At 40.6% G+C, this 12,700-nt stretch overlaps 1 protein-coding gene across 1 annotated transcript; it reads right to left on the reverse strand.

The window, feature by feature from the left end:
- LOC103469987 (E3 ubiquitin-protein ligase KCMF1-like) lies at positions 1–12,489 on the reverse strand. Its single transcript, XM_008418086.2, has 7 exons — positions 12,295–12,489; positions 9,833–10,000; positions 7,956–8,095; positions 4,638–4,739; positions 3,691–3,871; positions 2,234–2,552; positions 1–1,733 (listed from the first exon to the last, which is right to left on the reverse strand). Exons 1-7 carry the CDS (start codon positions 12,308–12,310, stop codon positions 1,406–1,408), a joined length of 1,254 nt encoding a protein of 417 aa, XP_008416308.1. The 5' UTR covers positions 12,311–12,489; the 3' UTR covers positions 1–1,405.
- Positions 12,490–12,700: the final 211 nt, after the last annotated feature.

Below are 12,700 nucleotides of genomic sequence, written 5' to 3' on the forward strand. Positions count from 1 at the left end.
TTGAACTCGACCTGTAAGGTATGTGTTTATTTTATTTTTTTTGTTATACCATTATTCTGTACATGCTCGCCAGGAAAATTGGCAACTGGGGGGAAAGAAATAAAAGCCAAAAAAAATAAAAACCAAAATTAACCAGACAGCAGGATTTCAGTTAGTCTGTTTCCATCCAAAAAATGTTTTATTGTCCTCCAAACTGAAAAGGTTTACCCTGTTGTTTGGCTCTTCTCCTGAGCCAAAAAACATACATTGCATTTCTTCAGTTTAGCAGTGGAGGCATACAAAGATCTTTTTGGACTCTTAGAGAGACGGAAAGAGCAACATAGGATCATCTCCTTCCAAGTCACATGATGAGTAAATCTTTGTATTCATGAGATTAATTTCAGAACACATGAAGCCGGAGGAAAGAAGCGTCTGGTCTCCTGTGAAAGACAAAGAGAGGAGAGAGAAAACAACCGTGTGAGGAGACCAAGGCTCGCGTTGCTTCTGTTAGAAAAGGCCTGAAAACGGGCACAACCAAGAGATCGCTTCGTCTCCTTCGCCTCGGAGATGTGTGTTTCGCTTCTGTGCAGAACAGCTGTAGTGTACATAAATGGACACTGGATATGCAAATTCAAAACCAAAGTGCCCACAGTCGATATAAAGCCAGGTCACACGACCAAAAAAAAAAAAAAACGGTGTCACACAAAGGGGAGGGGTTTTGAGACTTTGACATAAGGGTTAACAAAACAGTCAGTGTGTGTGCAAGAGAAAGTGTGTGTGTGTGTGTGCGCACGTGTGGTGGAAAGATGCCGGTGAAGCGGCACCGAACAGTTGAACGTTAGTCAGGGCCTCCCCGTCTGGTGACTGTGCAGTTTAAAATGGGCACATGGTGATTTAAGCTCATGCTTCAGTTGTGGTAAACCATCCAAGCACTTTAATTTATATCTATAAATACACAGCAGCGTTTTTTTTTTTTTCCTTTTTCTTTTATTAAGCGGAGGGGTTTCATCGGCCTCCTCTCCTGTGAGTGTGTGACGAGTTTTTGTCTCTGGAAAACAGCGGACTACGCTTTCTGCTAGAGGAAACACGGGTTATGTGGGGACTGATTATCAACTTTCATATAGAGTTTTTTTTTTTTTTTTATAATATATTTATATAGTTCTCTTTTGTCTCACACACCCGACACGCTTGCTTGCTTTCACATTCTCTCGTCTCACTACTTTTATTCAATGTACACAAAGTAAAACATGGGGTGGAGTTGGGGAGCGACAGAATTGAAATGACAATCACTGAGAAAAACAAAACAAAACAAAACAAAAAAAGCCATGAAGAACTGCAGTCTTTGTCATCCATTGGCAGTTGGACTGACGGAGCAGTCGGCTAGTCACAATGGTGGATTGAAGGGGGAAAGGGAGCGGCCATGTCATCAAAGGGGCGGCGGGGGGGGCTCTTTCTTGGCGGGTGCCGTTTTAGTCGCCGGTTTCGTCTTCTTCGGGGCGGGGCTCGTCTCCTTGAGGTTGAGGTTCTCCAGGGCCACGTCCAACGTCATCACCTCCACGCAGCCCATGGCCTCGAAGTCGGCGAAGTTTCGCAACGAGCCGTGACAATCGTCCTCGTCTTCGGAGGAGGAGGCTGAGGCGTCGTCGTCGGGCAGCAGCGTGGAGAGCAGCAGCTCGGTGACGAACAGGCTCCTGTCGGCCCACTGGGCCTCGCACGCCTGCCGCTCCACCTCAGACAGCCGCGGTTCGCTCAGCCTGCGGGACGGAACGGGAAACGGTTATGTCTTCACACAAGGATCAACTTAGAGGTCTGGTCTACGCATTAACCCTTTAGCATTTTTACAGATACCTGTGTGGAAACACAGTTTGGAGATCATAAGTCATTCTGAAATGTGTGTCTGTCTTCTTGGAGGAAAGGTATAAAATTCAAAGTGACTTAAAATGTTTTAGATGCTTCAAAATCCTCTAAATGTATCTTACCTCACAGTACTTTGAATGCGATTGGGCCTGTAGTGATTTTTATTTTTAAATAATCCACCTGCTGTTTCAACACTTTACTGCATCATAGAGATGGTTTGTTCATATTGAGGTATTTAAGATCAAACATTGACATTTGGCGTTCTGCTGTTAAACCAAGCATCACAGAACTAATTATGGCAAATCAAAGTATCTGGATCCTGTGGTTTATGAAATTATCAGTAAAAAGCCACAGCGTCAGAAGTAATGAGTGTCAGACGGAGGGTAGATGTTCCTACCTGCTGAGTAGAAACTGGGAGCTGTGTGCCGTGTGCTGTGTGTTGGGCTCAGTCGCCCCCGGGTGGGGGCTGGGGTTGGTGGTGTGGTTGGCGCTGGGGTTGGGGTTTGCGGCGGTCGAATTCGTATTGAGGATGGCGTTGGCTCGGCCGCCCCCTCGGCTGGCGTTTCGGGCCGTCTCCAGCTGCTGGCGCGCCACCTGCGCCTGCTGGCGCTCCAGCTGGAGTTGCATCTGAAGCTGCTGGAGCTGCGAGGCGGAGGGACCCGAACTGAGCTGGCCCCCCGCCGAACGCCGTACCCCCGACAACTGGGACAGGAGCTCTACGAGAAGCAGACGCACAGAGTTCAGAGTCAGAAAATGTGATGAGAAGACCTTGTTGAGCGCAAGATCATTACCAGACTGCAAGCTCTCACGAAGAAAAACAAAACGCAACACAGCAGCAACGTCAAATCGTTAATTTCTTTACTGGTGTGAGCTACACATTCACAGACACATTTCCTCTTCTAGAACCAGAGCCGTGGGATCAAAGCTCAGCAGGTACAGCGGGTCATTAGAAAGGACACTGGCGCTCTGTTTGGAGCTGAACACCGGCCCTCATTAAGACGCAGCTGGGGGTGGCTGAGCGAATGCCAAGCGCTGAACCAAATTAAAATCGGGAACAGGATAAACAAGGAATTACCGCAGCAACAATTCCCTCCCACACAAAACAAACTTTTTATAAGCCACTGAAACATGTCTTAGATATATATAAAAAAAGAAAAAAAGATGAAAACTAAGCAAAGAAGTTGGAATAAAGATGCTTTTACTGCTCTCAAACTTATCCTCTTTAGTAGCGTAGACACTGACACGACCAATTAATTTGTTAAAGGGTTTTAATATCAGGGAGTCAAGATCAGGTTTTTGACTTTATTGCAAATCCCCATCTTTCATAAGGAGCAGATTGTGAAGCAACATGATATCTGGACTTTTTTCCTACAATTTAGCAATTATCAGGTTTTAAATATCTGCTAATTACTTATGCGCTCATCGACATGCGAGGAAGGCAACTGTGCTATTTTATTTATCAACAGAGTGGGATGAGGGTCTGCCTGAAGTGTTCACAATAACTGACAATGTGTTTTTCATATGGCTGCACTGATATTAAAATTTGGGCCGATATTGAAATCCCATATTTACCTTTTTTTTTTTTTTATAAATATTGAATTTTAATATCGTTTCATTTTTATTCATGTTAGTAACATCTCTAGTTTTTGCACATGTGGAAACATTTGGCCGGCTCTTCTTTGCAGAATTGTTTTAATTCAGCAGCACCGAAGGGTTTCTGTGCATGAACCACACACATCAGAAGTTGATATTTGACAGGGACATTTCTGAGCAAAATACATCTTAAAAAAAAAAACAACTTTAGCAGCTTCTGCAGTAACGTCGGTCCAGCAGAGCCTGCAGCTGTCTACTCGCCTGCTATGGGATCCATGGCCTCTCTGCTGTAGTTGGAGCTCTGTGAGGAGCTCTGACTGGTGGAGAGCCCCCCTGTGGTGCTGCTGGTAAAATGCATGTTAGACCTGCGGGCTCGCGGGCCCCCCAACCCGCGCCCGGGGTGAAACATCCTCCTCACGTGCCGCACACCGCTGGACTCGTCGTGACGCTCGCCGTTAAGGGAAAAAAACTGGAAGCTATATGAATATAAAAACAGCTACATCTTGTCAAATGTTCTCATGAGAAAACATTCTTGTTAACAGTTGAAGAGGATATTCACATTGGAAAAACTGGTTCTTGTATATTTGCTTACTGCAGCAGTAAAACAACTAGAACGTGCTTCCTACAGCCTGACAGAGCTTCAGCACCAGCTGTGATTTGAAAACATATTTGCATCCTGCTCCAGTCTTCCCAATCACAGAGAAACAGGCTGCACAACTCAAACCAAACCAAACCAAGACACATTTTGTAAAGCTTTCTGAAACCCCTGCTCTGAGTTTCATTTCAGAGTATTTCTGCCTCTTTTGTTTTCTCTGAAGCATTTGTTCAAAGTGTCCTATAAATAGACCATGAGGCTGATGCGGTCAGACCTGAGGCTATTCTAGAACCAAGGTATTTCAGCTCCTTCCTCACAAGCAAACCAACTGATTTCATTACGAGCTGCACAACATTTAACAACATTTAATAGCGAACGCTTTAAAAATGGTTCAGGGTTCTTAGAATTGTGCAGGTGAAATCACTTTCTGAACTTTGAACTACCAAATAATACCAATACAATACTTTATTGTACCTGAGGCTTAGAGAGAAATAAAGCATGTCCAATTTACAGACTAAATGGGTGCAATCTAGCTGACTCAAAAAAAAAAAAAAGAAATTTTTCTTGAGTTGTTCTGAATATACATGTGACAGTCAGAGTGATGAAAGGATATCAAGTCTCTCGGGGCTCTGTGTTCAAGTGTGAGATGAGCAGCAAAGTCATCTGTCACGTGGTTTGGGTCGCCACCTGGCAGCGCTGCACATATGGGGCATATCTGGAAAACAGCAAGAGGAAAAAAAACATGGTGATATTAGTTGAACCACACATAATGACCAACTGGGTCTTCTTCAGAAATATTACAGCAATAGACCCCAACATTACATCCAGACAAGATCCCCTTCGCTACGAATTGTTGATGTGGTAGTTATCGCCATAGTAATAAAAACTGTTCAAAAATTACAATCAGAGCCTCACACAATTACTGATCTATAAGCAAAGCTCACTCATTAATAATAAACTACCGTATTTTCCGCACTATAAGGCGCGCCGGATTATAAGGCACATAGAATAGACGCTACAATTAGATTGTCACCCTATACGGGATGCGATTTGTTCCGTATTCTACAAATGTAGATGTGTAATAAAAAAGAAGTGGCCCCCAAGTACTTTATGTACTAGGCTGCCCCAGACGTCGTTTCACTCACGGTGTTGATGTTGCAATATTGTGCCCAACTGCTTTCTGGGTAACACAGACCAACCGACACGCTGCCGTTGCCGTCTCTGTCTCTCTTCCCCCGCACCCCCGCCTTTAAATGTATAGGGGCTGGTCCTTTGGTAACCCTAGTCGAAGCACCCCGGATGAATATCTAAAGCCACTTTGTTGACATAAAGAATGTCAACAAAACAGTCTGACTCGGGTCGGCGAGGAGAGCCTTCCGCGTCTGGGCCGGGGCGTGGCCGGACGATGGTCACCATTCTCCGTTCGCGCACAGCATGTTCATGGAGAAGGTGGTGCTACATGATCTGGAGACAACCTGATTCTAGACGGTCGGTAGGTAGATAGGTCAGTTAAACTTTATTAACAAACCAGCGTTCTGACAACTATCCCAGCATGCATTGCGCGCTTCTTCTTCTACGGGCGAAAATGAAGTCGGCGGCTGCTTACTGTAGTTGATAGACCGTTTTGTGGCTTAATATTGGTCCATATATAAGAAGCACCGGATTATAAGGCGCACTGTCGGCTTTTGAGTAAATTGAAGGTTTTTAGGTGCGCCTTATAGTGCGGAAAATACGGTACTTCAGCACACTAATTAAGATAATTAAGGAATTGTGAATAAACATTTATTGATGCTCTTATGCAGCCAACCGTGTATAAATATGTGAAACAATTGCAATACTGTTAGTTTTAAAGGACTGCAAACGTTAAGAGTTTAAACCAGAATGTTTTCATCACAATACTTTTGATACTAATAAAAATTTTAATAACTACATGTGTAGTCCACACTACATACAGTTGAAACCAGAAGTTTACATTAATTTAAGACAAAAAAAAATCTAATTCTTTCATTATTTTGGTAGTTGGTGAATAGAAATAATTTCAGTGATGCCAACTGTCTGAATTTAAATCAGACCAAGCTTCTCATGTTTTCAGACACTGAGGGGACAAAAAAAATGTTTACATCTCTATTTTTATTTACTCAAAGACCACCTTGATCTGTCACAGTTCTGTCCAGATCAAGGATCTGTCCAGATCATGTCGGAAAAATTACATTCATGTAATTTTTCCGACATGAATGTAGCATCGAATGAGCACAAATAACCTGGATTTGGTCGGTCTAGCATGTTAGATTGTAAGTTGATGATCCAAACCATTTCTGACTATTTTTATAACGGTTTTTCTCACTCAGATCAGCATAAAAATTGTTTCTATTTTTGTCTGCTGACAAGCAGTCTCTGTAGCCAACGGTGAAAGACATTTATTAAAGTAGCTTTTTGTGTACGTAAGGTTTAATTTAGAATTTATTTTCTTTATTTGTTGTGATATTTTCTGTCCATATAAACCAAATACTCTACACTTCAAGCCTTATCCTCCTGAGATGTCTGGAGTGATGCAGCAGTACATACTCAGTAAATCTTAAAAGCCGCGCAATAAAATAAATACAAATAAAAAAATCAATGCATGTGTTGATGGAAGCTCTGTCATCTAAACCCGAGTCAATTCATCCAACAGAGGAACTTAAATCAGCTTTCATCAGACCTGTTTATGAACTGAAGTGGAAAACGTGTGGCTCACATTTCAAATAAAACGTTTCAGAACAAATTAAGAGCAGAAATGTGATGCTTGTGAGCTGTTCAATTTCTTCAGATTTAAATGTTTTTAGCTGAAATTATATTTCTGTTACAACAGAGACTAACCAGAGGAGGTTCAAACATTGGAATAAAGAGAAATACAGTTAAAAATACGTTACATACTGCTGTCTACCTGAGAGATCAACGTATCCTTTACTCATCCTGGAAAATTGTCTGATGGAAATTAAAGCCCTCCTTTCTAGTTAGTCTGTGTTTCAGCATCAAGATAAACCACCACACTAATATAAGAAATGTTGGAGTTAGGACTTCCTCTTAATAGTGGAATGTTGCCCCAACTTAATAATTAAACTGTACCGTCTTAAGTTAATTACACAACAGGTAGACCTCATTAACTGCTTGTTTAATTCACAAGAAACTGTTGAAGGTATTCATCCTCTCTACATTACCCCTTTTTCACATCCTCTGTCTCCATCTTTGACAACTCGCATGACAATAAGTTCCTCTCTGCACATGTCAAACAAAACGCAGGCAAGATCAGTGAAAGGCTTGATGATCATTTCCAGCAGTGTACTGAAAGTGAAGGGTTCCGTTCTTCCAGGAAAGGAAGATAAAAAAGGATGACATGAGAAAATGTTTCAAACAGTAATTGAATCCTAATCTTGTGTGAGTTCATGCGTCTCCCACACAGATGAAGTAACAATTAATTAGAATGACTAAATAAGCTACATTTGAGACAGTCAGGATCAACACACTCCCCTCTATTACATGAGAGCTTTGCAAATCAGTTTCTTCTCACATCTTGGGATATTTCTCCACTGTGGCCTAACAGATAGATAGTGTTGTGCAAACAATGGTCAAATGGCAGGACGGCAAAATTGTCATAATCTGCATGCAAAACTGCAACACAAGAGAAAAATATAAAACAATACAGCACAGCGTTGACTTATTTCACAGCAATAAACCATTTGTTTCCCTGTTTATAGTTTCTGCCCGTAAACAACCTGACAACACTTCCCATCAGAACTGGCTTTGAAACCAAGACTTAACGACCACAAATTATTTGCAATCCATTTATTTTACTCAGACTGCAGCTGGAAGCATTTTCTTTTCAGCGGTAAAGTCGAGCCAGACATTTATACGGGGCTACACGGAGACGACTGATCTGAAGGCGCCCACTCACCACTTCGGTGGAGGTTTCTGTGTGCTCTGCAGCCACGTGCTCCTGCAGGGAGATCTCTGTGTAGCCCATCCTGCCGCAGTAGGGACAGGTGAAGGCCTGAGGCTGCTCCACCGAGAACGCCTCTCCGCCATAGTACAGGTCTGAAACAAAGACAAACTGCTTTCAGCTCTGGGATGCACACGAGCGTTCCAGAAAAAAAAACTATCTGTGATTCTAATAAAGCTATTAAATAATATCTTCAGATTGTCATTTCATAGACCTGTTGTCAACGGTGACGCCCTGCACCCTTTAGAGATTTTTTTTTTTTTTTTGGTTCAACCTTCCTGAATCAAATAATTAGGTCACTAAGCAGGACTTGACCGCATGCTGAGGCAATAATTCAATTACTTGATTGAGACGTGTAGAGTTAGGAATGCATCTAAGAGTTACATGACAGGCTGGAGGTCGAGACCCAGGTAGACGATGCAACTGTGATCCTGCACATCAAGTTAAAATGTCATTTAAACCACATTTGTTTCTATGGGTTCTTACATAAATCATTCTGATTACTTACTTAATTTTTAACATCTGAATGAAAGTGGAGTCAGGTAACACAGTAACAAATATTACTGGATGATAAAATATAAATAGTTGTTTTGAGATCATTATCAAGTATGATCTCAAAATTATACCATAATATTATACGGCTTATATATGGCTTATTATACCATAATAAGCTTGCATTATTATGGAATAATAATGCAAGCTTGCCTTCTCAAAAGACTAAAAATACCTTTAATTTTGTACAGAACACTTAAAACAGAAGTGAAAGACATTTTAAATATCAAAAATAAAACAACCAAGCACAACAAATAGAAAGGAAATAAAAACCACACACAACCAAAACCGGAAATAAAATAGATCATATAAAGTCTCTAAACAAAATTGCCCTTCAAAAGACATCACAATAGAATGAATCAAATGATTAATTGCTTGTTGTGACAGCCTTAACTGGAGCAAACATAATTTGACTTAGTCTGTTAAATAAAGAAAATAGATGTATGGACAAAAAGAGAAGGATAGACAGACAAACCGATGGATCCATGGAAGGACGGACGACCAAACATACAGATGAATGAACGGACAGCTGGATGGACACACACACATGGATGGACGGGTGAAAGGATAGATGGATGTCAGTCAGCGCCACTAAGGATTCTACTGCTCACAAAGTTTTCCAGAAAATGCTCAAGTTTTTCAAGGTCGTCTGCATTTATAAATGTAAAAATGCAGAATAAGAACTCCAAGACCCAATCGCTTAAATAACTAACAGTCCAGTTTTTTTAGAAACGCAGGCCGACAGTTTAACCTGATCGCATCTTTACTGTGCCTGCAGTCGTGATGAGGATGGTACTAACAGCAAGGAAAAATCTATCTTTTTCCACACAGACATGGAAAATACTAAAAATAAAAAGATGATGTCTTTTTAAGTCTGTCTAGGAACGACAAGTACTGCAAGTTCATTTGGAAACTAAAGCCTCTCAATTTAAAATATGTAAAAAAAAAAAAAAGAAGATAACACATTCCAAGATTCAATCAAGTCAGATCTATGCAAAATATCCAGCCGCCAGGTTTCAATCATCTATGACATGGTGTTCAGAACCAGAGAGACAAAAGCAAAATACCTACAACTACACCAACATTAGGACTTTAATTCATTAAATTCATGTTTTCTGGACAGAAACAAACTGCACCTTTATTCAGTTCTGTTTACAGAAGCAGAACTACCAATGAATACAAACGTCGTATTCCTAAGACTGGCAAATAACTTCAAATTAAAAATACAGATGAATCACGCTGCCAAAATGTAACATCGTGTTCACTTTAGCTTCACGTACCGAAGTCAACTCTTGTTAATATACACTGCATGGGATGTTCTGTGGTGTGTCTGGTGGTGGTTGCACCGCTTTCGTAGCATGATGCACACAGGTCGTAGTCGTAGCAGATTAAACACTTGTACCGTCGACCTCTGAAGTTGCCCTTTAAACACGCGTCGCAGCTCACACCTGAAGGAGAACACATGCAAAAGTTCAACAATATGAATGACCGTATCAGACTGTCGCAGCAGACATTTAAATCTATTATCTAATGCAAGACAACAAAAAAAAAACTTTTGTTTTTATGAACAACTGTTACATTTGATGCAACACTTATTTCTTTTATTTAGATACAGTGATCATCATGCTACATTATGCACAGTCAAGAAATACTTAGACACATCAGTACGTAGAAAAAGAGGAACGTTTCACAAGCTAAATTCACAAAAACGCGTGAGTTAAAAAATGCTGACCAACCGATGGTTGGTCAACGTAGCATATTTAAACCAAACAGCCATTTACTGAATATTTATATAGCTATTACATAATTGGAAGAAATTCTGAGATTCGAGGTGAACTCAAAGATACCTAGAATCATCATTTGTATATTTTTTATTTTCATTTGTAACAGCATAACTAAAGCTTATTGCTGTGGTTCTGGTCTACCAAAATCCTGTTTGGTGGACTTAAAGAAGAGAAGATGTTGGTGAGGGATATGGAACTAAGGTTTAATTACAATATTCGTTGGTACTAGTATGATTATGATAAACTCATAATGATCTATTGCCTAAAAAATGTTTGAAAAAAGTAACTATTGCTGTGACAATATGTCAGAATTATCAAGCCCCACAAGCACAAATACTGAGCCATAAAAACATCCCCATTTAAAAGCAGGTTTCTTTAGGACACTAGTGACATAATGAAGTGTGACTTGTATGACTACACTGCAGACAATAACTGCATTTAATCAGATCAAATCATATTATTTAAATGCATTGATATTTATTAATGTTTATATGGAACAAAAATGACAAAACCAGTAAAAATAATTGAAAACATTCCATTTTATCCACCTTAATTGGAATTTTTCATGACAACACAGTAATTCAAAATTATTCACAACAAATCCTCACTTCTATGATTAGTTTGTTGTTTTTAATTACCTGAAGAAACAAGAAATATCAGTTAATTTGACACACAAGTACTCAGTCTGGCTGTGATTTAAAGAAAACCCCATCTCAAAAATGAGCCCTAATCTTTACTTAAAAAAATTATTTAATCAGAGTCATTCCCACTTTTGGATTTGAAATACATGATCTAATGTACTGCAATTAAATAACAAACAAAACTTGGTAGTGCCACCGACAAACTCAGAAGCTAAAACATTTCGTGCAAAATAAAGCAAATAGTCTAAATTTAAAGCACCCATTTAAAAACGTTTAGAAACTGCCCAGCAGCAGAAATCTCACCTCTGATTTGTTTGTTTAGGCAGCTGAGATCTCTGAATTCAATAATCTTACAGAAAAAAGTTGAAGGGAATTAAATCTGGGAGCACAAATACTTTTCCGTGTTCTGTTTTCCAAACAAACTAATGAAAGTATGAACCTTGGCCGACACTAGACCTGCCTTTTAATCTGGCAAACATTTTATTCACAGTCAATACGCCTTTCTTAAATTCAGGACAACTACTCAACTCTCTCAGATAAATAACTTGACGACAACTGACAGCAAAGTTCACAACAACAACAACAACACAAACATGGAAACAGAGGCCGTCCAGGGCCGAACTAACCTTTGCAACTAACCAGCTACCGTTGGGCAAAAATGTTAACTGACAAGCCAGTGCATTGTTCCTGAATAAACCTTATAGTAATATCGCAGTTAATACATCTGTTTACATTTTATTCGAGTAAACAACTCCAAGCCAAACAAGGTTGGTGACAAGGACGAGGTGATTGTTAGTTTGCAGTTCGTTAGCTAACGAAGCTGAGATCTACAGGCCAACTTTCACCAGGAACGGAGCTAAAGCAGCTAACAGGAACAATTTCCAAGCTTCCACTCCTCCAACGCCATCTGGGATCCGCGCTGCCCTCTAATGTTGCCTATTTTCGGCACTCCCCTTGCTCCTCAACGATCACCTACATTACCACATAGCATAGCTGGCATGCTAAGTTAGCACTCGGCTAACTTAAACTAGCCTCTTCCGCCTATGTGACAGCGCTGACTAAAGTGGAATTATGAATATTTACTCAAAGTAACTGCAAACAGATGAGCCGTTATATTAAATATTTGTTTTAAGACCGGCAAAATTGGTTGTTAACAATTTAGCGCACACACGCTGCTAACAGTAGCTAACGTTAGCTAAGACGAGCTGCAAATAGAGAATTTGTCGGCTAGCAGGAGTTAGCCGACGGTGCACTGTGTCAACGTTTTTATTACAATTTGCGGGGTGCCCTCCGGTCTGTGCTAAAATTAGGTCTTACCTTCATGACGGGACATCCTACGAACACTGACTCAGCCCCCTATTTGGGCTCCCGTGGCTTGCAATGCAGAATAATATGAGAGAAGAGAAGAGAAGCCGGGGCTAGTGCCTGTCCCTGGCCTCTTCCCTCATGAAGGATCCGGTTTGGCTTCACTGCTCCCCTCCGCCTCCTGCTGTGTCACCGGCCAACTGGTTTGGCCACATGGGGGCGCTGCTGTCTTACTTTTGGTGCCACAGTTGCCATAGCTGATGTAAACTGAAGCGGCAATTTTCTAAATATCTGATTGCACTATTAAACTGTACAAGCTTTCTCATATTTCTAAAAATACGTACAGATTAATACAATTTCAAGCTTATATGCATAAATAAACACACACGAAACGCATATAAAATAAAAAAGACACTTA

This window comes from Poecilia reticulata, linkage group LG9 (genome assembly GCF_000633615.1).
Source record: "Poecilia reticulata strain Guanapo linkage group LG9, Guppy_female_1.0+MT, whole genome shotgun sequence".
NCBI classification, from domain to species: Eukaryota; Metazoa; Chordata; class Actinopteri; order Cyprinodontiformes; family Poeciliidae; genus Poecilia; species Poecilia reticulata.